Source organism: Phyllostomus discolor, chromosome 14 (genome assembly GCF_004126475.2).
Source record: "Phyllostomus discolor isolate MPI-MPIP mPhyDis1 chromosome 14, mPhyDis1.pri.v3, whole genome shotgun sequence".
In the NCBI taxonomy this organism is placed as follows: Eukaryota; Metazoa; Chordata; class Mammalia; order Chiroptera; family Phyllostomidae; genus Phyllostomus; species Phyllostomus discolor.
In genome coordinates, this window is record NC_040916.2 from 41,221,255 (window position 1) to 41,248,324 (window position 27,070).

General features: G+C 52.1%; 1 protein-coding gene across 1 annotated transcript in view; it reads left to right on the plus strand.

Annotated features, from left to right (window-relative positions):
• The first annotated feature begins 2,467 nt into the window (after window positions 1-2,467).
• PTGFRN (prostaglandin F2 receptor inhibitor) overlaps window positions 2,468-27,070 on the plus strand; it is a 74,703-nt gene continuing 50,100 nt past the window's right edge. The window contains exon 1 of the mRNA XM_036015804.1: window positions 2,468-2,803. Coding sequence (XP_035871697.1) covers window positions 2,755-2,803 — 49 coding nt within the window. The 5' untranslated portion in view covers window positions 2,468-2,754. The remainder of the gene's footprint in view (window positions 2,804-27,070) is intronic.

Genomic DNA, 27,070 nt, shown 5'->3' on the forward strand with positions numbered 1-27,070 from the left:
TCGTGACACAGGTGACTGCCCACCACCAGCGGGCTACCCACTTCAGGCCTCCTTCTACTTACCCTGCCTCAACAGCCTCATTTACTCTTTCTATCTCGACCATTAGCAACCGGCATTTCCATGACTGTAAGATGCACCATCAGTTTAACAATATCCAGGGATGGGAAGGGGAGGGGAGAATCGCTCTCATACTGCATATACGACATCTATTGTCAGCTCACAGCTCCGCCTCACAGCCAAAGACCTCCTGATCCTCTGAGATTCACCTTACAGTCCTTCCCTGTTCACATCTTTTCCCAGCACTGGCCACTCCCTTGTGTCACAACTTGCACATGCCGTCACCTAGTACAGTCATGATGTCCAGGCTGTAAGCACCTCAAGGGCAGAAACTGTCGTATTTGTCTCTGTTCCCAGGGTCTAGCCCAGTGTCCGCCATTCATTCACTCTATAAAGGTTGACTGGAGACCTACCATGTGCCAGGCACACTCCCAGACTTGCACTTGTTTGTTAAATGGAAGAGTTTTTAGCAAACACCAGCTCCGCAGTGACATGGGATACAGAACAAGAGCGTGTGACCGTCCCTTCAGCCCTCCCCTGATTAGGCGGGGACAGGAGCGGTGTGCACGCTGTGCCGCCTCAGTGAGCTCAGGCCGCTGGAACAAACACCAGAGACCAAGCAGCTCAGGCGACAGACACTTAGTTCTCACAGCTCTGGAGGCTGGGAAGTCCAAGATCAAGGTGCCAGCAGATCCTGTTCCTGGTGAGGGCCCTCTGCCTTGCTGTGTCCTACAGGGCAGAGGAGAGATCACCTCTCTCTGTCTCTCTTTACAACGGCACCAATCCGGGTCCTGAGGGCTCCATCCTCAGGACCGAATCACAGCCAGCCCCCCCCCCCCCATGCCCAGGTCCCCATCTCCAAACACCACTGGGGATTCAGGCTTTGGTATACGAATTTGGGGAGGGACACAAACACTCACTTCACAGCACGTCCTGAGAGAAATGTGATTAAGCCCCGAAGTGTGTGGCTCAGACATTCAGTGCTGTGGGTCGTTAAGAAAAGAAAAGATCTGAGGGGCCCGGCCTTACTCTTCTTTGCAGCTCCAGCATCTCCCAAGGACAAACATGAGGCATGAATTTAGGGTTGATTGAATTAAACTTCCCAAAGAGATTCTAGAGGATTCTGTGGGGCGGGAAGTGGCAAAGAATGGCCGGGTGAGCGCACAGCACGAAGAAAGGCTTGGTGTCAGGAATGAATTAAAAATTTGTATTACGTTGGGATATAGATAACACAGAATCTACCATTTTAACCAGTTTAAGTGTCCCGTCCAGTGGCACAAAGTACAGCCCCATTGTTTTGCCACGGGCACTGACTTTCTAAGGATCTGTCTCATACACGCGTCGCACACACCTGGCTGACCACACACGTTAGTGGGAGAAATGGTGCGTCCGGGGGAAAGCAGGGCTCTCCTCCCCACCTGGGCAGTCCCCCCACTGAAGTCCATGCTTTGCTTTGCGTGCATTAACCAGAGGCTGTGGTGTGGAAGGGTGGGGCTCCAGGGCTGCCCCCTGTGTCTTTGAATCACCCTTGTGAAGTTTTAAACAATGGACACTAATCCCCCCCCACCACCACTGAGCCTTTTGTATTCAAATCAACAGCAGAAAGCCCTATTGTGGGGGAAGAAAGAATCTTGACTGGCAACCAGTCGTGTCTACTTAAAGCACCAAATGTAGTCTCAGGAGGACATCCCCTATGACGTACTGCCGCTATGAATACACTTGGATGTTGTCTTGCTTTGTTTTAGTTTTTCGATGAGTGTGTTTGTGGCAAGTATTCTACTTAGTGCCAAGGCACCCCAGAGAGGGAAGGGGGTGGGCCAGGGAAGGCGAGGCCCACCCAGAGGCAGGGCAGTCAGTACAGCCTGTGATACCTGGGGCCTGGCCTTGTCAACTTCGCTGCCAGCCCTGGGGCAAGTCACCTGAACATGTAAGCCCTCGGGACCCTGCAGAGGTTGGAATCCACGGCTCTTAAAGTCCTTCCACCTCCGTCCTATCTGAATAATTTTTAACAAGGGTCTATCTGCTCATCAGTGGGGAGCTCACCGTGGGACCAGCGGGTGAACGTGCGGGCAGTTTGCTGAAGGAACAGTGGACAGGCGTGGGTGACTCCACAGTGGTGGAACGCAGGGTGTCCCGGAAAGGAGCTCAAGTGATGGGATTTCCAGACAAGTCTTCCCACGGCCAACTTTTAAAGGTCGGAGGAAAGTTTGTCGTGGGGCAGGGGCCGGAGAGGAGTGCCTGGTGGGCTCCGCCGTCTCCTCCCCTTTAAGCGGGGCGGCCCGGGCTCCCTCCGTTACCTGGAGCAGGGAGGGGCTTGGGAAAGTTTGTGTTTGTTGCTGGCAAAACGCCCGATGGGAGGCGCGGGCGGGCAGGCAGGCGCTGCGGTTCTTCCCTTTTGCTTTCGGGAAGCGGCTGGGGCTGCACGCTCAGCACGGCGGGGCGGCTCTGGCGCCCAGCTCCCGGTGCCCGGAGGGCCGGAGGAGGGCGGGAAGGAGGTAGGCGGGGGGCGGGAGTGAGGGGCGCACGTACGCCCAGCGCCTGGATAGCTCGGCTGGCGGGGAGAGCGGAGCAGGCGCGAGGCCCAGGCGGAGGAGCGCTGACTCCGGAGCAGCCCGAGCAGCCGGAGCTGGAGGAGGAGGAGGAGGCGAGGCGGCGGGGAAGGAGGAGGAGGCGGAGAGTCGCTCCCGCCCAGCGAGCATGGGGTGCCTGGCGCCCAAGCCACTGCTGCTGGCGCTACTGTCGCTGGGTGAGTGTGCGCAGGGCTCGGCGGGGCACGGCAGGACCGGCGGGGCCCGGGGGCGCTCGGCGGGGCCCGGGGGCGCTCGGCGGGGCGCGGCTGTGGCGCGCGGCCTGGGGCTCCGAGGGGGCCGGAGCCGCTCCTGGGAGATCCGGTGGGGTAGGCGGGCTGCGTACCCTGGCAGAGAGCGGTCGGGGGCCACCGGGAGCCAGGCGCGAACCCGGCCCGGCCGCACGCGGGGCGTCAATCCCCCGCTCCACTAGGCCGAGCCTCGCCCCCCACACGTGCGAGGGGAGTGGCTCAGGACCGGTTGCCCCCAGCCCTCCCTACCTGTTGGCCCCCGGTAGCTCAGCTCACCTTGAACTCCTGGCTCGGAAGGTGCCAGCGGTCCCTGGCCAGTGTCCTCAGCTTGGCGGCGGCGGTAATAGGTGCCTTTGATCTGCCCAGCCCTGGCTGAGACCGGCTGACTCGCTCCTCACACACAACCCGGGCTAAGTCGCCTTTCTAGGGAAGCGGGAGAATGCACCAACTTCCTTCCATGAAGGTCTCGGGGTGGCCCAGAGCGCGAGAGCACGAATCCGTGTGCGAGTCCTCTGTCCTGTTCGCTGTGGCTAGAGCTGCTGCCTCCGGCTTATGCTTTATTTCTTCTTGAAGGTGCCTCCCTCCATATTTACACAAAGACCTAGGAGCCTTGGCTCCTCCAACTTTTCCTACCTGTTACTTTTCCTTCCTTCAGTGTGTCCCTGCCTTCCCCCCTCCCCGGACCCTGGTGCATCGGGATAATTTGGCCCAGCACCCTCCCCCCAGCCGAAGGAATCTTTGGTGGGTTTTTTCTTCTCCGTGTTCCTTTTATTCCACACACACAGACACCGTCTTCACATACACATACGGTTATATTAAGTGGTAATATAACCACAGGAACCATGGTGCCTGGGGCTGACCCTTAAACGCTGTGGGATTCTTGGACCCTTTCGGTCTCTGTCAACCAGAACAGAAGGAATCCTCGGACCCCGCCGTGGGTTTCCTTCCAAGCCCCTTGAGAAGACACATCAGAGCCTTCTGTGGAGCGCGGGGAGTGTGGTGTCTGTCCCCGCCAGGCCCCAGCTGCACACAGGGTAAATGACTGCTTTGCACTTACGGTCAGAGGGTCCCAGTGGAGGCCTCCACAGCCACTCCCGCCCCGCTGGCACCGGGGCTCACTGGGCCCGTCCCCCCCCTCCCCCAACTCCTGCTGCGGGGCCAGCCTTTCTAGCTGCTACTGTTTTCTTCCTTCATCCCCCAGGGGGTTTCTTTGGAACTCACTCCCCAGGAGAGCTTATCCGGCCACATTGCTTCAGCTGCAACCACGTGCAGGAAGCTGCCAGCTCTTTCACTTAGTTCTGTGGCGTTTCTTCTGTGTCCTGGGGTCCTAGCGCCTTTATTCTTTCCCTTTCCTCTGGGACCCGTGTAAGATCGATGTGCGTCCCCAACTGCTGGCGGCCAGTGTTTGCGTAGGTCGTGCACTGCGCAACTCCAGAGTAGCTGTTCACTTTACAGTCCGTGTGAGAACGACGCCCCCTAGAGTTGTGCAGGTTGCAACCTGCGGACCAGTTCAGGTGTTGGGAGCAGGTGCAAGTCTCAAAAACGAATGTCCTTGAGCAACTCTGACAAGGGAGACAAAGGGAGAGGAGAGGGGCGGAAGACAGGCTGGCGAAAGCAAGAACAGAAGTGGGGAAGGGAAGGGAAGGGAACTCTCGGTCGTGTACCAGTGGACCCTGCGGCCCTGACTGGGCATCTCATGTTAACTACCCACAGGGAATGTCTGTGGTGTCACCAGCCAGTGCCTCTCCTCCTAACGGTTTCTTGAACTTGAACATGGATAACTCTGCCCCTCACTCGGTGTGGCTTTAATCTGACCTCTGGGATGCCCTCCCCGTAACACTCTAGCACTGTCCTGATTCCCGAAACTCAATATGTTGATAAGCAAGCTCATCTTCCCTCTTGTATTGCAACTTGGGCATAATCTCACTGTCACTGTCTTTGACCTCCGCGTCCACCCTGTCCCTCAATTCTGTGGCTCCTTCTACAGGGCAGACTCCAGCTTCTTGCTGCTCTTCCTCTCCCTCTAGCTAGTCCTCCGGCCCAGGTTCTGACGCTTCTTCACGCGGTTAGCTTGGTCAACGTTTCCTTCAGCTCCCGTTCTAAGTTTATTATTTTCCTGCAGGGTGAGTTTGGGGAGGAGCATTCTTCGCGTGTTGGTTCTTTATGATTTTCTTACAAGGACACACAGCCCGTGTGTTCCCTCCCCTCCCGTCTTCCCTTGGATTTAGACACTTCGTTCTAAATAGCCTGTTTGCTCTCCTCTGCCTAGAATATTTGTGAACTTTCTGGCGCTATTATTTCTCTTGGCCTTGGAATGCCCCTCCTGCTTCTCTGTTGTTGCCCATGTTTTTCCTTTTCCCCAGAACTCACTGCCTCCGGGAAGCAGGAGGCAGTGAGTTTTGCCTAACTCACTGCCAGTTAGGCAAACTGGGTCTAACTGTCACCATCGCATCGGAGTCCACTCAGCCTCACTCACAGGGCGAGTGTGTGCTCTCAGTGCCTGAGTCTGACTTACCTCGCTTACCCATTCAGTACAGTCAGCCCAGCACTTCTCGAGTGTGCAGCAGACTCCGCGAGAGCGTCCAGACAGATGCCGCACGCAGTGGTTGGTGGAGGTGGGCACACGGGGAGTAAGACGGCTAACTAACTGAGGGGCGGAATGGAAGACCTACAGAGAAACTGAGTGCTGGCAGGAAGCAAGGAAGAGCGTGATTCATTTTGACCTGGGATGGGGGTCGGTGTTGCTACAGAGGTAGAATTTGGGCTGAGCCTTGAGGACAATAAGAATTGTGAAAGAAGGGATGGAGGGGCATTCCAGGCTCCGGGGAAAGGCATCAAGTGTGGATGAGTGGCTCCTTCAGAAGGGGCATGGAAGGCCCGCGTGACAGGAGGCAGGAGGGGGGTGGGTAATGGCAGAGCAAGCTGGGAAAGAGGGCTTGGGGTGGATGCGGAAGGCTTCTGGTGCTGCGTTGAGGAGTCTGGACCACGAGGGGCGGGTTTGTTGGCCTTGTGGGCGCTGCCAGGCAGCCTGTGCACTTCCCATCATCACACTTCCTTAGGTCACTCTGTGTCGTTGTCTGTTCTTGGCCGAAATCCCTGCTCTGATTGTAGCACCCACGTCAGGGACCGTGCTGGTCTTGTTCACTGTGGTATCCCTGTTACTAATGGGGTGCCTGGTGTACAGTCAGTGTGCAATAAAAGTATACTCTGAACACGTGTGTATATCCCTTTATCTGTGGGTAATGGGCAGCCATTGAAAGTGCGCACAATGTGGCACTTGGAGGAGGCAAGTCCTCGCTAGTATGAAGCATGAATTAGAGAGTGGAAGGTATGGAGATTGTGGAGAGAGATTAAGATATTTTTCATTTGCCCTGGCTGTTGTGGGTCAGTGGATTGAGTGCCGGCCTGTGAACTGAAAGGTCGCCGGTTCAACTCCCAGTCAGGGCACATGCCGGGGTTGTGGGCCAGGTCCCCAGTAGGGGGCGTGTGGGAGGCAACCGATTAATGCTTTCTCTTACACAATGGTGTTTCTCTCCCTCTCTTTCTCCCTCTCTTCCCCTCTCTCTAAAAGTAAATAAATAAAATCTTTTTTAAAAGATATTTTTAATGTGTCTTTTAAAAAGTATTTGCAAATCCACTGAAGTAGTTTTTTTAATTTTTAATCCTGACCTGAGGACATGCTAGTTGATTTTAGAGAGAGGGGAAGGAAGGGAGAGAGAGAAAGAAACATCTATCTGTTGCGTCTCATATGTGCCCTGACCAGGAATTGAACCTGTGACCTTTAGGTTTATGGGACACTTCTCCAATGGACTGAGCCACACCAGCCAGGGCTGAAGTAGTTTTTAAATGACAAAAGTATTCCATCTATATTTTAAAATTCCTGTGCCAGAAAAGACTATTCCATTTACCAGGCAGGCCCTACTGCTCTGACAAACAGACTGAAAGCACAGGGGTTCCGACCGTAGGGTGTCTTTCCCGACACTCCCAGGGGATGTTTCAGATGAAAAGTGTGGGTGGGACCCCCTGCCTCCCACAGCTGTTCTGACTCCCAGGCCGATGGCAGCTCCGTTGTCTTCAGCCCATGGTGTTTCTAAGGTCACTTTGGTTGTCACTGTCGCCTTTCCAGCCCCGTAAAGGGTGAAGGAGCACGTATGGAGGCTTCGCGGCCAAGCCTGGAGGTGGCACACATCATGTCTGCACACTTTCCATCCCCCGGAATGCGGTCCGTGCCACGCTAGCTGCAAGGGAAGCTGAGAAATGCAGAGAACCCCGGCAGCCGAGTGCCAGCCGCCATAGAAGATGAGACTAGCAGGTCTGGAGGGCAGCTAGCAGTCTCTGAGTCAGTTATAAAGGACATAAGGGGGAAAACAAAGGGCCCGCCCCCCCACCACCCAAGCACCGCACTTATGTTTAGCGTATGTGTGTCTGTCTGCTGGGTATTTGGCTTGTTCTTTCTCGGAGCTCCTGTGCAGGGCTCTGCACCTAGAAGGCACAGAATGAAAATAGCAGCTATTCCACAGGGCGTGCAGATCGAGTGCCAGGCTTTCACACGTCCTATCTTACTTAATCCTCACAACAAGGCTTGGAGGAAGGTACCGTTATCTTCTCCCTGTTACAGGTGAGGAAACTGACGCCCAGAGCAGTCCAGGAACTTGCTCGGTGTCACCCCAGAACTCCATACTGCCTCTTCTGCTAGGGAAAAGTTGGCTTGTGGTCGCTGTAACCTGATGCTGTGTATTACTTGAGGTTCATTTAGTCGAAAAAGCAAAAGTGGTTTGAAAGCAAAAGTGTGGTTAAAAATAAGAGGGTTTGGGGTGAGCGCAGTTCAAGCACGATTCCTGCAGCCTCTTGGCAGGTCATCACACCTTCTCTGAGAACAGGGACTGAAATGCAGCTTCCTCCAGAGAGCCCTGAGGAAGCAGGGAGCCCGGCAGGAGGAGCCCCCCGCGAATTCACCCAGCCTGAGAGCCTTTGGAGTGCTGTGGCCTTCAGAGATTCCCTGGCACTCATTTGAGCCTTGTTAACAGAAGTGCTGTATCTGCCAAGCTGATTAATGCCTGCCCTGGCTATAATTATTCTTATTAGCCTGCTGAATAGGAACTCTCGTTGTCAGTGCTCATTCCTTACCAGGCAGTTGGGCTGGTCGGCATTTATATGGCTATTTTGTTTTAGTGACGGGTGCTGAGCGAGTTTTAACCCGGGAGACCGAACGTGCATTTTCATCTTGGCACTGCGTCTGGCAGTTAAATAAGGTGTGTGCTTGTCTGTCAGTGTGTGACTGCATCTCACTTTATCAAATGAAGTTGGGAGGGAGCTGTCAGGGCTGTTCACAGCCATTCGGTTTAATTGCATCGGTTTCTTAAAGGCAGGATAGCAAGGCCGTTGGACTGTCTGCTTTGGGAAAATAACTTGAACTGGCAAAAATTCTTCATAATTTATCTTCTGGAAAAGGCCAAGTGCTGCAGTTGGCACAGTCGGTGGCTCTTTAGATCTTGGAAGATCTCCCCCCGCTGTGGTCTTCGCGAAGCAACAGAACGAGGCCCGGTAGTGACGGCTGCCCGGGACCGGCGGTGCGAGTTCCAGTAGACTGGAGATAATGGCGCCGTGTGCGCATTTGAGTTCTTCAAAGGCTGATTTTGCCAATATTCCCTAAGTGTTTTGTGCGAGATTATGGAGTCACTAAGCAGCCTGATTCAAGTTTAAGCATGATGTGCTGGGACCTTAATTGCGTCCTGCCTCGCACCTTTATAGGCAGCTGGAATGCGAAAGCATTTGCATCACTCGGGGTGTTTCAGAGGAATGCAGAAACGCTCTTTGGTGAGTGTCGCTCAGGCTGGGATGCGTCTGGCTCAGAGCGGTGCTTAAGGGTTCAGGGCACATTTCAGAACGGAGGCAGATGGGTTACCTCTCAGGCCTTAAAAGGGACACCAGACCAAGAAAGAACATCCTGATAGCGGCCCTTCCTTTTGTTATTTAGAGCTGGACTGCTCCAGAACTTGCCGGCTTTTGCACCTTGGTAAGGGACCCACGTGGGTTTCAGGTGGCTTGTGTTTGTGTTGTGCCACCCATTGCCCTCAGCCCTCAGCCCCCAGAACCGACAGGTCAGCATCACCCCTAAGCCAGAAGCTGTGTTTACCCTGAGAGCCATACAGACGGGATCACTTCCTGTGTGGGCTGTGATTTGATGGAGGTTGGCAGTTAGCTCCCCTACCTGGCAAACCGTGGCCCTTTAGCCCCAACCTGGCCTTGACATGAGCTGTTGGAGGATGCACATTGAGAAGCGTGGGGACGTGAAGAGGGGCGCATTTACTCGTTCAGCAAACACTGAGAGAGCTCCTGCTGACCCAGGCCCGGCATTGCTCTGAGAGCTGGGGATTCTGCTGTGAACAGAGCTGACTTAGATCTGCCCTCTAAGGATGGGGCAGGATTCACCAGACCTGTGGTTGATGTTACCAGAAAATGTAGCCACCTGGGTGATTGAGGTGAGGGTCAAGGGCAAGTTCTTGAGAATGCCTGTTGAGGGACAGGAAATGGAAGGAAGGGTTGCCAGAAGGAATGGTCAGAGGATGGCAAAAGAACCAGGACTGCCCCATCACCTCTAGCCAGGCAGAGATGAGTGGATTGGTCAAGTGCAGCTGAAAAGCCACAGAGGTAAAGACAAAGGGTAGCCTTGGACTTGGCGACCCTTAAGAGCCGGGAAGTGGGAGGTGGAGGGAGAACGTGCTGTCTCAGGGCTCGCAGCCTTTGCAGCCCTATGAGTGGCCGCAGAATCCCCAGATGTGCCAGTTAGAGGTTGTTTATAAGTTCCCTTTTATTCTCTGCACAAATAGAATGTTTCCCTGTGTTCCAAAGGATGTCTACTTCCGTGCCGACTGGTGGAGTTAACCTCCCGGATAGCTCTTTCAGGCCTTCAGTTGTTAATTGGAATTTCTAGCACAGGGACTTTGTGGCATTTTAATAGCACATGTTTCTCCCATCTTCATCAGCTAAGAAGATTTTGATAGTTTGTATTACAAATAAACCGTTACATGTTGTGTATCTAAACTGTTTTTGCTCTTGAAAACCACTCATGCAGAGGAAGAACAGTGCTAAGGCTCCGGAGTCAGCCCTCTGTTTGAGTCCTGCCCTCTCTCAGAGGAACTGGATTCTTAACCTCTCTGCACCTTGGTTCCTTCATCTGTAAAGTGGGACTAATACCTCTCCTGCAGGTTTGTAATGAAGATTAAAAAATAATACAGCATCCTGGCCTGGTAGCTCAATTGGTTAGAGCATCACCCTCATATGCCAAAGTTGCGGGTTTAATCCCTGACCAGGGCAGGTACAACCTTTATTTATGCAACCAATGAATGCATAAATAAATGGAACAACAAATTGATGTCTCTCTCTCTATAGCCATAAAAATGCAAACATTAAACTCTATGTTTGTAAATCCCTAGAACATCGTTACTCACAGTGAGGTTAGGGACCAGCAGTAGCAGCAGCAGCTGGGGGAACCCCGGGGCCCAGTCCAATCTGGTGACTCAGAATCGGCGCTGTAAGCGGATCCCCAGTGGACTCCTGGTCTGGGAGAGTGCTTGACACACAGGTTGTTTGGTGGCCTGGGTGAACGCTGAGGCCACGGTCAGAGTCAGCGAGAGGAGTGTGGGGTGGGCTCCGTGGGAATGTGGCAGGTGCTCCATTAGCCATCAGGATGGGTCAGCGTCGGTCTGGAGTGGAGGCAGTCAGCCTGGTTTCCTGAGTTTACCCCGTTTGGCAGCCCAGTGGCACACGGCACGATCTCTCCGTGCACCGTGAGGGGAAGATGCAGGATGCAGGATGCAGGAATCGGCGGGAGCTCCACCACAGGGACAGCTGGCCAGGGAGTCCACATGGGGCAGGCGGATGAGTGAGGCTGGAAGGGCTGGTAAACGGCAGCAAGTTTGAGGGACCAGAGGATGGGGGTGAAAAAGCAGATTCAGAGGCACAAGGGTGTGGGTGGGCCTGGAGGGGAGGAGGTGGGTGCTGAAAGAAGTACCTGCTTCCAGAGCCTCGGAAGTGGACACTGGAGGGGCAGTAGGCTGAGCGCGCAGTCGCCAAAATAACGTGTACCCATAGTTTTCACCTCTCATGTAATTTCGGCCAGTTTATCGCGAATATCCAACTGGGTTGGGCCTGGATGGATTAGGAGACAGTGGTGTGACTTTTTAGAAGCGTTAGTCCCAGGTGGTGTTGGGGGAAAAGTGTGACTAAGGTAAGCTGCGGTTTGGGGACAGGTGTGCTGAGGGGGAACCAGTGTGAGGATTCTATCCTGAGAAACTCCTTCCTCCCTTTAGCACTTATGGTACGCCATGCACTGCACTTTTCATCCATTTACTTCTTTGGTAGGTGCCATTGTCCCCATTTGGTAGATGTGGAGACTGAGTCACAGAGAGGTGAAGGGACCTGCCCAAGGTCATACAGTCAGTGGCAGAGGGATTTAAACCCAGATGGCGGGGTCCAGCATCCGGGCTCATAACCACCGTGCCCTGTTCCACCTCTGTTCTCGTCTAGCTATTCAGAGTCAAACATATGTTTGAAAACACAGAAAGGAATTGATACAATTAGCCAAAATGTGAGAACATTTGTTTCCTTGTCTTCGAAAACACGAGACTTGGATTCTGGCCCTGGGGCTTCTACTCACTAGTTCTGCGACCTTGGACAAGTTGCAGAATGCCTTTTAGCCTCTGTAACGTCAGGGGCTGGGGCTAGCTGATCCCGAAGGCCCCCCTTCCGTCTCCGGAACTCTTTGAGTCCACGCTGACCCCTGCTGTTGGCCATATGGGCTGCTGGGTCCAGCCCTGGCTCCCCGCCCACCTTCCCCAGCCTGCCTCCGGTCTGCAGCCTGTGCTGCTTATCTCTCTCACCTGCCTGGCACCTCTCCACAACAGGGTGGCGGGGGCCTCGCAAGGCTCTGGGAATTGTTTGTCATTCTGTCACTGTGTCAGCAACTGCTTCCTCCTTCCAGCCCATTCCCTGCGCTGTGAAACTGGCATCTGCCTTTCCCCATGTTCTCTAGGTTATGGGGGTGCCACTGTCAGAGAGAATTCTGGGAAAGGTCACAGAAATGATGGAACCATTAAGATGTTTCTACAAGACAGACGGTTTCTAATTCCTGATTTTTTTTGTGGCAGGTTTTTGTAAGCTGGGGTTGAGTAATCAAGGCTGAGCCCTCTGGAACGTGACTTGTGCTTTCTTCCACACGGGGCCCTCAGGTCTGGGGCAGAGCCTGGCAGAGGTTACACCCCACAAGCTCTCGCTTTCCTGATACCCGCCCCTCCCACCCCCCACCCCCCGCCCCCCCACCAGACTACAGGGAGACCGCACAGACAGCTTCACATGCATCCAAACGGCTCCTGAAGGTAGGAGAGCTGGAATTCAGACATCTCCCATCAGGAGTCCTGATTGGCTAAGAACTGTGCTCCTAGGGTTTGGGGACTTCCTTCATTTTCATTCTCTTAGTCTGAGCGGGGAAGTTTCAAAATGACGTTGGAGGCAATGCCAGCTGAAAGGATCCAACCCGGGAAACTGCAGTCCTGCCAGGAGCCTGTGTTTCTGACCTCAGCCTTCTTTGCACCCTGGCCACTTGGAGGGGCGGCCGCTCCGCTCACCCAGTCTTGGGGCTGTGGCTGCTTTCTGGGCTTAGCTGGGAACCCTCTAGCAGTGAGTTCCCGGCTGCCTTTGAAGTGGCTTGCTGTCGCTTGCCATCCCGGAGGTGAAGGGGCTGCCAGTGCTTCCTGAATGCAACTGCCCCTCTCGGCTCCTAGGACAAGAACCAAGTGCGAGCCCGATTGGTGTCTGTCCAACATTGTGCTGCTTTGCTTGTGCTGCAAAGACGAGTCAAAAAAAACAAAACAAAACAAAACAGCTTTGGCATAGCTATTCATTTTCCCATTTTCTGAAGCCTGGCACGTCCAGGGTTTTCTTATTTATTAGAAGGCATTGTAGTCCGTCATCTTGGAGAAACCCACACAGACAGTTTCGAGCGAAGGCCGCGGAGCCTGGCGCGGAGCCTGGCGCATGGTGGGCGGGGTCACGGTGGGCGGGGTCACGGTGGGCGGGGTCACGTTGCTCCAAGTCGCCAACTCTTGCCCAGCTATTACCCTGGGCTGCAGTACAAGACACTCCTATTTTTCCTTGTGCCCCTTTTTTTTTTCTTTTTATTTGTTTACTTTTGAAAATAGTTATTTATTGATCTTTAGGAAGAGAGAGGGAGAGAAACATCGATTTGTTGTTCTGCTGGTACGTTCATTGCTGGTTCCCGTGTGTGCCCAGACGGGGGATCGGACCTGCGACCTTGGCGCATCGCAGCGATGCTCTAACCCACTGAGTTACCCCCCCCCCCCCAGGGCTGGTGGTTGTATTTTTTAGAACTCGAGCATCATTTGAGGGGTATTTGCCATGTCCCCGACACTGTGGGAGACTACAGAGGAGTTAGGAGACGGAATCCAGCATGGAAGCTGAACCAGTCACACTGAACAGCAGAGAGGATCGCTGGTGCTTTTTAAGCATCTGAGCGGATGCATTTTTAGATCGCTGTGCATATGGGACTGTCAGCGTCACGTGGGTACACCGGAGGCCTGGAGCTGTTGCTACGGGAAGCCTTCCTGGAGCAGGTGGGACTGGGAAGTGGTTTGCGCCGGGAGCAGGAAAAGCATTTCAGGTATGAAAGTGACCGGCACCATTTCTCAGAGGTTGGAGCCGGCCGCTGTGCGGGGGTTGGCGTCCCCTGTGGGGATTAGCCGACCTGAGCTGGAGCAGTCTGACCTCAGGAGCGGTGGATGTTACGCCCACGGGGAGAGGCTGGCAGGAGGGAGCATGAGAGCAAAGCCGCCCTGGAAGGTGCCGCCGGGCCCACGGAGCAGCTGAGAGCCCTCGCGCGCCGGGCTGCCGAGGGCTGCCGGGGCTGACAGGAAGCGCGCCTGCTAAATTAAGGCGATACGTCAGGCCATAATCCTATTTTTGGTTGTTTCTTACAAGGAAAATGGCTCCTACAACAATTACTAATATTCCCCTTAGGTCGTTTATCAGAACATTTTGTCTGAGGACTATCACCTGGTAAGAGACACAGATGAATTTTAGAGGGGGAATGGGGGCTTTTAGATGGTTTTCTATGGAAACAAGCTTTCTGCAATTATGTGGTCTATTCATCAGAGTCCCACTTTAATAACAATTTATCCCACAAACAAGTTTCCTCTGAAGCAACGGGACGAGTCCCGGAAAGCTCCGTGCGGTGCCTGGCTGGCGAGTGTCTGTTCCCGCACCTCACGGTGTTAAGCTGCCCAGTTGCCTCTCAGGGTTAGTGTGCAACAGAGTCAGTGTGCAGCGGGGTGTGAGCGGGCCCTAAGGAAGCGGCAAGCCTGCTGATCCGTCCAGAGTGGGGGGCCCAGGAAAGGCATGCGGACCTCAGAGCAAGAGCTGCGAAAACCGAGCACAGACACAACTCCTGATGACTCTGCAGGCTTTCCCGAGTAGCCCTCACCACGCAGCCGTAGAAACGATCGGACGGTCCATGCCCAGGTTGCCCCTCTTTTGTTTGTATATTTTCTCTGAACGATTTCCATCTGGAACTCAGTCAAGCCTCACTTCCTGGGAGAGCGGGGGACACGTTTTGGCCCCGGGGCTACTGCCTGTAGCCTGGACCAGCCTGTGTTGGCTCCTCTGTCGTGGGTCTCAGCAAGCCACCTGTCTTCAGAGAACAGCTGCTGTTGGTCTTTCTCACCCCTCAGGGCTGAGAAAGCAGGGCCATGTCTGTTTTTATCTCTGTGCCTAGGGAATCAAGTCTTTGAATGACTGAACTAATCTATTTTTTAGAAAACACCTGTATAGCCCTGGCTGGTGTGGCTCAGTGGATTGAGCACTGGCCTATGAACCAAAGGATCGCTGGTTCAATTCCTAGTCAGGGCACATGACTGGGTTGCTGGCCAGGTCCCCAGTAGGTACAATGTGTGTGAGAGGCAACCACACATTGATGTTTCTCTCCGTCTCTTTTTCCTTCCCTTTCCCTGTCTAAAAATAAATAAATAAAATAGTTAAAAGAAAGAAAACACCTGTATATATATCTCATATGTACACATATAACGTATATAATATATGACATACATGAAATCCACATATAGTCTGTTTGTGGACCTTGAGTCATCCAGGGGGCAGAGGTCAATGGTGTGTCCTCACTATCTTTGGTATGTGTGCCTACCATCTGTCCTTAGTATTTCTCAAAGAGTTGCTTGTGACTTCATTGCCAAGGCCAAGATTTGCGGGGTAGGTAGGTGAAAATGGAGTCTGCCATGAAAAGGGGGGTGAGACGGTCTCCATTCTTCCTCAGCCTCTTCCTCGGCAGCTTGTGTGGAACATAAACGACTCGTGGTTCTCTTCATTGTCTCTGCTCTCCCTCCACCCCTTCCTCCCTTTGTGCAGTTGACTCGGCCCCTCCCACCCCAGACTGGCATCTGCTCCCCTGCTGGGCCTCGCTGGGCTGTCCACAGGGTGGAGAAGCAGACTCCTTCAGTGCCAGTGTGAGCTCCGAAGGCCTCGTGGCTGGGGTCGTCCAGACCTCAGCCCGCTTGCTTGTCCTCACCGTTGCAGCAGCTGCCACTGTGGCGGCGTCTGGGGCCCCTGTGCCTCCTCTTCCTGCCTACCTATTTCACAGCCACTGTTCATGTTCTGTGCTGTGCCAGACATTATTCCGGAGCTCTGGGCCCCCATGGACAGTCCCTCGACTGCCGTGGATGCCACTTGCAATGCGGAGATGGGACATATACACAGGAGGAGAGGTGGCGTTGCAGAAGTCTCCAAGGACTGTTGGAAGAAAGTGCTGGAAGTTTAGAGAACAGGGAGGACGTTCTGGGCTAGTTAGGGGGAGGGGCTCTTGCAGAAGAGGCGGGACAACTGGCATAACCCTCTGTGCCTATGTGTGTCACCACCCAGATGCCCTCTCCACCTGTGTATCCATTGTAGGTTTTAGTGGCCTGTCTGGATTGGGAAGCTTTTGGAAGGATCCAAAGCACCCAGGTCGTTGGCTGCTCCAGCCCCAAAGAAGAGTGATAATAAGGTAATGAAACTGATGGGGCAAAATCTGGGGCTTGGAGTGTTGAGTTTGCGTCACTCCCTGGGTACCGAGAACAGGTCTCTGTCTGATGCGTGTTTTTCTCGCCGTGTGCTTGTTCTTCGTTTCCTGTGATGAGCTGAGCAAAGAGGTTGTTTGTTTTTTTTTTTTTTGAGAAATCATTGATGAGGGGCCATTTCTGATATAAACAAGATTAATTACGCCTGTTATAACCCACCGAGATGGTGATCCGGAGATCAGTTCCGGCTCTAAAGCTCCAGTCTGCAGAAGCTCACGCAGTCATGACATCACCAGACAGGTCGCTGGGCTGGGAGTGTGATCATGAGCAGGGAGCCATCAGCCCCTTCACGGGGCTCACAGTCCAAGAGGGTGGGGCTTATAGTCCAGGAGGGCGGCAGCCAAGCTCAGGGGGCGGGGCAGCCAGGCCCAGCTGACCCTCAGCAGGCTCGTGGTGAACCAGGCCTGGGGCTGGAGACTGAGCCTGGCAGAGGATGGGGAAAGGCTTCTGCAAGGAGGATCCATGTGAGCTCATTAGTCTTTTATTTTCTAAATTCTCACCCAAGGATATATTTATTGATCTTAGAGAGAGAGGGAGAGGGAGAGAGAGAAACATCGATGTGAGAGAAGCATTGATTGGTTGCCTCTCATAAGCACTTCAATTGGGGATCGAACCCACAACCTAGGTATGTGTCCTGACTGGGGATCGAACCCACAGGTGTTTAGTGTACAAGATGATGTTTCAACCAACTGATGATGGTCCAACCAACTGAGCCACCTGCCAGGGCATGAGCTCATTAAGCCTTGATGATCAGTAGGTGTTTGTCTGGCAGAGACAGGTGGATTATTTGTTCCAGGCAAGGGAAGAGCTTAGGCAAAGAAACACACCTGTTTATACGAGTGTGCTGCTCTTGCATAAAGAAAACTTTCTTTCTTACGGCTGGAGTAGGGGGTGGAGTTGTAGGGTCCTCAGAGGGAAAGGGGGGACTGGAGAGAAAGTCCTGAGACTGTGAAGAGCCTTGAATGTCACCTGAAGGAACCTAAGCCTGATGTTCTAGATGAACTCGTCTGTTTTTTCTGGTTCGGGCATCCCTAGAGTGCTCTAAGTTCCTCGTGCCCTTTATTTACTTGACACTTTGAAAGGTTTTCATTGTTGGAGGACTCCTCTCCTCCCAGCTTTTCTGGGAGGCTGCCACACGGTCCCATCCTCCTCGACTCTGATGCTTGGCTGGGAGTTGGCTCATCGACTCACCTGCTGATGCGGTTCTGCACACAGTAGGTGTGCCATAAAGAACTGCTGAGTGAAGGAATGCAGTCTCAGGCTGATGGAGTTAAAGTCTTTTTCTGTTCAAGCCAAACCACCACATTGCGCCCCTTACGGAACCGCAGCATTGAAGCTGGGCGTCGACCTGTACCCCACTTGTGGGCCCTAGCAGCGGGTCTGTGAATGTCAAGGGCAGGCTTAAGGGGTTGTTGCGGGGGAGGGATGAGCAAGGCAAAGGAAGTGGACATGAGAAACAGTAAAATAGGGGAGACCAAGTAGGGAGTGTAGGAGAATTTCACCAACAGTTATCTCAGGTGCCTTTCCTGCAAGTTTAAACCCTCCATAAACCCCCCATTCTCTTTAAAATAGAGGCTAAAAGAGAGGACCAGGTGTTCGCAGAGAACTTGGCAGACTGTGTTGGCCAGTTCCAACGTGGAGAGGATTGCAAGTGGCTGAGGAGCGAGGAATGCTGGGCAGTGCTTGGGCCTCCAGCAGCTGTTAACGTTGTCGAATGCTCTAAAATAATCCTTGTGGATGGATCTTGCCTCAGCCTTTTCTGTCTCTGATCCCTACACAGAGTTGTTTAAATCATTTCATGTTTATTGAGTGATTGGGTTACTCTTCAGTACGGAATATCTCGAAGTGTTTTTGCATCTTTTTGTTGTTCGTGGGTCACCTGACTTCTCGGAACCTCAGTTTCCTTATTTAAACCCTTTGGGTTGAGTAGTTATTCATGTGAGCAGTGTTTGCAAACTGTAGAGCAGTGCTATAAATAAATGTAAGGTGGTTTTTGTCAATTACTGAGCCTTGAAGGGCAAGGCTGCCTGTTCAATACTTGGCTTATGGTGTCGGTTCGGGCTCCATCGGGGAAGCAGAGCCATGATGAATATCGTGGAGTGGGCGTTTATTAGAGGCATTAGACTTCACACAGTTGTGGGAGGAGCTGGGGAAGTGAAGGCCTGAACAGGAGGGGAGGGTCGGGGATCCGACCGGCAGCCAGCCCTCGTAAGGCAACCGGGCGGGGTGGACGCATTGGAGCTGGTGGAGGAATCTGGGACCGAGGCGGAGTGGTACTGCTGCAAAGGAAGAAGGCGAGCACAGGAGCAGGTGGGAGGACCATCGTCCCTCTTCACAGCTACCACTTCGCCAGCCCAGCATCTGGTGGTCTCGGGGCATGCTGGTCAGTGAGGTCAGCAGTTGGGAGAAAGGGCAGAAAGAATGAGGACCAACTAGTGCCCACTAACACCTGTGCATCTGCCTCACCACCTTTCACTGTGACAGCACCCAGAGCGTGATAGATGCCGCTTTCTTTCCACTTCCCAAATCTCAGACGCGCTTCAATTCTGTCCGACTGTAACCCAGTGCTGCACAGGGAAGAGGATTCTGGGAAATGTAGTTCCAATGTAGTGAAGTGGGCACGTGCCAAACTCTACCCTTTCCTAGTGTAGAGTTAAAGATTTTGCGTGGCTTGGTCTCCCAGGGTCTCTCAAAGGCCCGAGAACTGAAGGCGATGTCGTGGTTATAGGATCTAGAGCTTCACTGCTTGGAAGTCTGGTTAGCTGATGATCCACTCTTGAAGTGACTTGCCCTGTGTGCCTCAGTTGCTGGTGGCATCTGATCTCCTGGCTTCCTTCCCTGTCTGTAATGCCAGAGGGGACGGCTGTCTCAGCAGCTAAAGCTGAGGAAAGTCACATTGACCATAAAGAGTCTGTCGCTTTGCGGGGCTACAAAGTCTCCTGTCCCAAATTCTTGTTTGACCAGGGAGACATCAATACTTACTCCTCCTCACCCGGTGTGCAGGCTAAAAGATTTCCGGATGCGAATGACAGCCGACTAGAGCCAGGACTGTCATGCGAAAGTTAAGTGAGAACAAGGTTCATCCCTCTGCTCCCCCCGTGGTCTGTAAGTCCCAGCCGCCCCTGGGCTCATGTTTCTGCAGCCAGCTGGGGCCAGCAAGGACCTAGGCCACCTTCTGTGGTCACCTTGGGCCTTGGGAAAATAGTACACCTGGACCTGGTCATGCCTGAGTTCTGTCACCTTTTTGACTGTCACCTCTGGTATCTCCCTCTGCGACCACACTCTCTTCCCTTTACGACTTCCAGTTCCCTTGCGTCTGTGGAAGCTACTCCCCATCCTCACTGTGATGCCCTGATCTTTTTTTATTTGCCTTTTATTTTATTAAAAAATAATTGTTATTTTAAAATTACAGTTCATATTTAATGTTATTTTGTATGAGTGTCAGGTGTACAGCATGGTGGTTAGACAGTCAAATATTTTGCGATGTGTTCCCCCCCCATATTTCCAGCGCCCACCTGGCACCGACATGGTTATCACAGTGTTACTGACTGTGTCGCCTATGCTGTACCCTGCGTCCCCATGACTGTTCTGTAGCTGCCAATCTGTACTTCTCGATCCCTCCTCCTTTTCACCCAGCCGCCAGCCCCTCTCCCTCTGGCAACCAGCAGACTGTTAATGTCCTTGATCTTGAACATTCCTTTTCTCCAGTTCACTAGGCCACTCCCCTGGCTCTTATCCAGGGCAGACGCTGGTGGTCGGCAGTTCAGCAGTGAGCTTGTTAACATCCTTGGACCCCCTGCCGTATTTCTTCGCCAGTCTTCCTGCTGTGGTTGAGTAGTGCACACCAAGCACAGTCTCTGAGCTCAAGCCTTGTCATTTTGCGGGGGAAAAAGTCTCAAAACCCGCTCACTCGCGTGTCCCACAAAGTCAGGGTGTCCGTGCTGCACCCGACCCCTCCTGTGAGTCCAGACAGCGCTCGTTTCCTGTTGTGGTCATTGTAACGCCTGTTCTGCGCCGTCCCCAGCGTCTCCAGGACCTGGACCCCTCTCTGCTCCTTTACTGAGGCAAGGGAGACCAGGCTAAGGCTTCTCAAGCCTTTTTGTCTCGAAACTTCTATATTTTTACCCACCCTTTTCTCCTAAATTCTGGGAAAGGTAAGGCCTCTATCTTTGGCTCTTTTCCTCTGTTTGTGTGCATTACTCCCTGCTTATGTGAGCCCGTGCAGCCTGTGGCTCTAATACCATCCACGTGCTGATGATGACCTTCAGTGAATGTCTTTGCTCGGATCTCCCCTGTGCTCCACACACAGGTGTCTGCTGCTTCCCCCACCGCACCCCGCGCTCTTGTCTAACTGGCATCTCACTCTCAGAGCCTTCAGAAGCAAACTCGAGCTTTGCCCAACACAAATTCGCTTCCTCACCTCAGTGAATGGCTTCTCCGTGCACCCGGGTGCTCCTGCCAGAGCCTCGATCATCCCAATTCTTCTCTCCCTCGCTCTCCGCATTCAAATGGCATTCTGCCTTTTCATTTTATAATCGAGATGTGTCTGGAATCCAGCCACTCCTGAGTCTCACTGCCACCACAGTCCGGGCTGGTGTTCATCATCTTTTACTCGGTCTACTGTAGCGTTCGCCATACTGGTGTCCTTGCTTTCTGACTGGCCCTGCGTGGTTCATCTTTCACACAGCAGCCAGGGCGAACCGACACAGGTAAAGCAGCCCCTATCATCGTCCAGGTCATGAGCTTTCCCGGTCCACCAGAATCCAAGGCCCCGCCCCTCCTTTATTATAGTCCAGTCACACTGATGTCTGTCTGTCCACCGAACATACCAAGCTGTCTGTCCGGAGCATTCTTGCCCCAGAGTCAGCCCCTGCCTCCTCCTGTTCTGGTCCGAATTCAAACGTGACCTTGCCAGAGTGATCCTTCTCTTCACTGTGGTCTTTCCTGACCACCCGGGCTAAAGGCAGCCCAACCCCCCACCAGGTCACTACATATTAGCGTATATTACCTTGAGAGCCGTTGTCAGCCCTCTGGGTTTGTCTCCTCGCCCTCCTTTCTGGAACACACGCTTCCTGTGAGCGGGGACTCCTACTTGCACGTGCCCAGAGCTTCGCAGGAACTGACTGGCTGACTCTCCAGGACAAACTTCCCGCCGGTGCCCTTCCTCTCCTCTTGTCTGCTTTGGGGTCTTTTTCACGGTGCTGCCCTCTCCTCCTTGCATCTTTGATGGTTGCCGGTCTCCTGGCTCTTTCTCTCCAAATTCCACGCCACAGCACTTCTCTGAGTCACCGGTTCAGTCGTCTTTCCTCAGCACCATCCACCTTGACTCTCTTGCAGGGTTGACGCTGTTCACTTTCTCTTCGTGAAACCGTGTGCTAGGAGTCCGCTCTAGCTATTGCGCAGGATGCAGGCCTGGGTCCTGCCTTAGGAGCTTGCAGCCTGCCAGGAGCAAGTGGAGGGCGTGTCTTCAAGTAAACCAGCTGGTGTGCATGTGCAACCCTCCCTCCTCAAAACGCTTTCATCCCTTGGCTGCCGGGACGGAAGACTTTTCTGGTGATCTTTCTGAGTGGCCAGTATTTCTTTTTTCTTTGCTAATGTCCTTTTCTTCTGCCCGTGTCTTAAATATAGGTAATCACTATGGTCTTTGTCCCTTTCCTGCTTCTCTGGACTCAGTCCCTCTGAGACTGCACCGACCTCTACATCTTTACCTGTAGACAGATCTCCTCTTCACCCCCGTCCCTCCAGGCACACGGTTGCACCTTCATCTCAGGGTCAGGTATCTTCTGGGGGCTGCCCTTCCCACTGCCCCATGGACCCTTCACCTTGGCTGACTCACGGACTGCCTTTCCCCGCTGTTTCCTGCCATCTCTCAGCTGCCCTTTGACCGTCTGTCAGCTGCCCCTGCCAGCGTGCCTGTCGGGGCTGCTGCCTTTCTGCTCCCGGCGTTGCCCTCAGCACGGCTCCGTTGTCCCCTTGTAGGGGACTCCGGACCGAGCTGTCCTGTGTCTGCTGCAGCCTCCCTACCACTCCCCACAGCCCCCTCCGAGGTCCTTGCTTCTGTTCTGCCTTTTAACTCCAGTCACCTTCCTCCTCAGTGACCCCGTCCAGCCTCTCCCCCGCACCCACACCATTTTTCAGAGGCCGAGTTCAAGTGCTGACAATGCTTCGACCTCTTCACTGGCCTTTTTGGATGGACACACCCTCACCGTTGAACTCTGTGGCACTTGTTAGTACCTCTCTTTGGTTATTTATGTCCTGCCTCCTATTACAACCTTTATGTATACCCTCTGATCCTGAACACATCACACATGAAGTCCCCTGAAAGAAGATCCAGAGGCTGACTTACCTTTCTCCTCTGAGGGGGTGGCATTGTGTCTGTCGAGCGTATCAGTGAGGTCTTAGCTGAACCTCTCTGAAAAGCGAGGAGGAGGCCTGCTCCAGTAGAGCCCCTTTGCGTTCAGATGGGGCTTTGAAGCACGGCCACGTGCGGCTTCATGGCACACCCCCTGCTGGCTGTGACTCGCTCGGTGCACGCTGCTGCGTGTTCACCACTCGGGCCGTCTCGGTGAAAAGCCGCACATTCCCCTCCTGCCGGGCCTCTCAGCCGCAGGCATGAAGAGACAAAGGTTTTGCATTTGTTGGTTCAGGTATGCCAGCAAAGGCTCCATAAAAATTTACAAGTTCGACCTCTGTGTTCACTTCCAGCTCACGTGTGGGCTGGGAACTCCCTGTGGCAATCCACAGGTCTCCGGTCTCTCTCAAAGGCACTTTGTAAGGTCTCAGGAAGGGGGACTTCGGTGCGCGTCCTTTTGTAAAGCAAACTAAAACACCATATTTTAGTGCGCGTCTTGTTTCGGTATTTCGGCTCTACTTGTGCCCTGGGTTCAAAAGTGCCAAGACTTCCAAATGGCTCCGATTGGGAAGTCAGGCTGTTTGCTTCTAGGCAGCTCAGCGAGATGATAAAATCTGAGCAGTAATTGAAACGATCGCAAAAATCCTTTGCTGTACTCTGCGGGTCTTGATTTAGAATAATGCTGATGATAACCCAAGAAATAAAATCTGTTTCCCTTGGATATCATGAGGGCAGGAGAGGGAAGAGAAATTCAGTTTAGTTTTGTTAATATTTTTAGACAGAGGGGAAGGGAGGGTTTAGAAAGAGAGGGAGAGAAACATCAATGTGTGGTTGCCTGTCATGTGCCCCCCCACTGGGGACCTGGCCCATAACCGAGGCTTGTGCCCTGACTGGGAATCAAACACGTGACCCTTTGGTTCTCAGGCTGATGCTCAATCCACTGAGCCACACCAGCCGGGGCTGGTTTAGTCTTTATTAGCTGGTCTCTCTTAATGAGTCCTAACAGTTGCCAATCCCTGAACTAAACATTGCAGGGATACATTACCTTGAAAGACCAGGCCTGACTTTTCCTGCCCACACCCATCCATTCTGCTTGACAAAGGTGAAGGCATTTAATTATTTTCTTAAGTGTTTCAGAGGTGGGCCACTGTTAATCTGGAAACAGTGCCCTCGTGATTACTAATTGCCCAAGATGCTGTGATTACTAATTACCTGAGCTGCTGAAAAGTCAGAGCAATGGGCTCCCAAAAGCCCTTCCTACAGGATTTTGCAAGTTCCCTTCATCTTTTTTGAATTTGAAAGTGTGAGATGTTAGAGTTGCTATCACTTAAAATAACAGAGGTAGCGTGTCAGAAAAACTGTTGAAGAACCTGGGAGATATTTTTAACAATCCCATTTCTCTGTTTCTCTCATCTGTCTATTTCATCTTGAGAATATGTATTGCTCCTCTTAGTGAAGCATGTCTTTTACTTTCCCGCCTACCTGGTTGACATTGCCCTTGGAGAATTTGAAGTATTTTATAGGGAATTTCAAGCTTTCTCCCTCCTACTCAGAACAAAGACAAAATCAATGGAAGGTGGGAATATCAACAGCACAGCTGGAGGCGAACCAGCCGCCTAGCTGGCTGGCCTTGCGGGTGGAGACCGCCAGGTGGAGATGGCCAGATAAACCCAGGTTTGAGGCCCTCCCCCAGGAGCTGTTAGGACCCATCAGCAAATTCATTGACTTCTCTGAGTATCAGTTTCCTCGGGTTCAGTCCTCTGTCTCCTCAGTTCTGTGATAGGATGGCAGTGTCCACCTTATGGTTCTGTTCTGCATATTAATTAAGATGATTTATGAATAGTTTCTACCTCAGTGCATGGCATATAACGTAGATGCAGTATATTATTAGTTCAGTCTTAATTGGTGAGAGATACTCAGTGATGAATCCAAGTGAACTCATGACAAAATCAAATACTTGAGAACTGCTTATATGATTTGAGCTGAAATTTGATTAATCAAGTGTTTTTTTATTATTCCCCTCTGCCCTCCATTGGTTTATTTGTTATGCATTCTTTCACCGTTGTGGTTATTCAAGAGATTAGAACATACATTGTGGACTTTTACTGTCTACCAGTGGCCCTCTTATCACTGCAGGACAATGCAAAGCCCCCAAACAATTAAGCCCTATTTACTCCCCTCTTTCCCTCACTGTTTGTGCTGTTGATGTCGTACATTTTAATTGTGCATATATTTTAAATTCCAGAAGACATCGCTGACACTGTAGTAGAGTGTCAGTGTTTGGCAGACTAACCCCGTAGTCACCCTTTCCTTTGCTCTCGATGCCTGTCTGCCTTCCTGTGATTCCGTCTGGCATCAGCTTCTTTCTAGTTGAAGAACCTCCTTTAATATTTACCTTCATTATTTCCGTAGTATTTCTTTTCATTGTTGAAAGATGGTTGAAAGCATCTTTATTTTACCTTTTTTTTTCCAAGGATTCTTTTCAGTGTAGACTTTTAGGTTGGCTGTTTCCATTCATTGCTTTCAAGATGCCATCCCATTGCCTTATGAGCTTCCCTTCTGTTGGAAGTCCGCTGTCGGTGTTCCGCCGCTTCTTTCCCCACCCGCAGCGGTTCTGCTGTGAGGTGCCTGGGTGTGGTTTGCTCTGAGTTTATACTGCTTAGGGTGCACAGTGCTCCTCAAATCTTGGGCATGCCATCTCTTGTTGGTTTAAGAAATCCCTTAGCCAGTATGTCTTTAAAAATTAACTCTGCCTAATTCTACCACAGTCTTTCTCCTCCTGGGACTCTGTAATGCATGTTTGAGCTCTTTTACTGTCTCTCGTGTCTTTTAGCTTCTTTTCTGTATTTTTCATCCTTTTTTACACACTGGGCTTCAGTTGGGATAAGTTATACTGTCTTCCTTTCTGATGCACCTAATCTGCTATCAAATCCATTTATTGAGCTCTTAATTTCAGATATTATATCTTTTAGTTTTAGAATTTCAGTTTGATTATCCCAATAGATTTTAGGTAAGAGGTGAAATCCCGCTGTCTATTTCTCTAGTAACTAATTGTGGTTGAAGTTCGTGTATGACAGCACCAGTGTCCGGATCACTGTGGATCTGTTTGTGTTGTCTGGTTTTTCCTCCAGTTTTCAGTCCCTTGGTCCTGTCATTTGGAATGTCTGCTAAGTTATGACTGAACACTGAAAAGTTATGGAGGCTCCGTAAGCTATTTTCTTCTTCCCGAGATCTACTTTTTTTAGTTTTGCTGGCAGGCGTGGAGAGTAAGAGAGGTGAGACTATAATCCAACGAGGAATTGAGATGCTTTGAGACTGGATTTTGGTATTGATGAGAGCTAGTTGTCTTTGGACTTTGCTCTTACTCCAAGGGCATTGCCCTTGCAGGGTTGTAATGGAAAGTCTGGGGTGTTTACTATGTACAGCCTACCTTCCTTGGTGAACTTTACTGTATATAATCTACCTTCCTCTGTGTCCTCAGTACTGTGAGATTGCTGAAAACTTTGCTTAACCTTTTAGCTTCTTTGTAGTTACTTTGTGCTGAGTTTCTCAGCACTCACAGCCCCCCTCCCCAGCACACCCAAGCAGCCTTCATGACGTCAGTCTCCTTGACAGGAAAAGCAACGTGGAATGTCGGCTGCTACTCTGCTGCCGCCTTCTCTCCTAGGATCTTGGCTCTTCAAATTACGACTTTCTAATGGACCTGAACTTCAGTCGCTGCCTTCCTGGCCAGGAGCTCTGAGCCACTAACTTTACTGAGTCTCTGCTTTGCGCCTGCTAAAGTCGGCAAATGCCCCAAGAGAAAGGGCAGTGGGCGTTGCCAGGTCCGCCCTGGGGTCTTTCTGGGATCTCAGCCCCTCGACCCTGGATTGCTCGGTGGTGTGTTCAGTGCTCTGTCTCTTGTCATCTGTCCGTCTTTTGTGGCTGTTCTCCGGGCAGAACCTGATCTGACATGAGCTGCTCTGTCCTGGCAGAAAGTGACAACCCCCTAGAAGGGGCAATCTCGGTTCTTGGTCTTTTGAAATGTGTACCCTACTGACCCTCTTCCTCCACAAAAAGTATTTGAGGTAATTTATAGTGAAATACACATATACATGCAATAAAAACCTTAAAATAAGGGTTAAAAAAATCAAAAGCACAAGAACGGCAGAGAAGGAAGAGGAAGGTGTAGAGACAGGCAGGACATTGAAAGGAAACTTAAACTGCGGTGGTTTCCATGGCTGACCGTGATACTTAGTACAGGGCTTCCCTGATGCTGAGGTACAAGAGGACACGTGAATTTCATGTGTGTTCGGGAAAACAGGACTTGGCAGTTGGGATAGAGCAAAGATGAAATTAGCAGTAGCACCTGTATTCGTTTTTTTTGTTTTGTTTTGTTTCGTCTTTTGGCTGTTTTGGTTTTGTTTTTGTAGACTGAGACAAAAACTTTTTCAACCGACGTTTTGGAGGCAATGGAGGGTTCTGAGAGGGTCCGGTCTAATCAGGGCGTTACACGCGCTGGGCCGCTTAGTGACTGGGATCGCTGATGGTCTGGCATCGAAGCCTTAATACCGCCGCACAGTCAGATATTAAAATGCCCGTATTGCCCTGGCCGGGTAGTTCAGTTGGTTAGAGTGTCGTCCGGCTATGTCAAGGTTGTGGGTTCAATCCCAATCAGGGCACATACAAGACTCGACCAATGAATGCATAAATAAGTGGAACAAA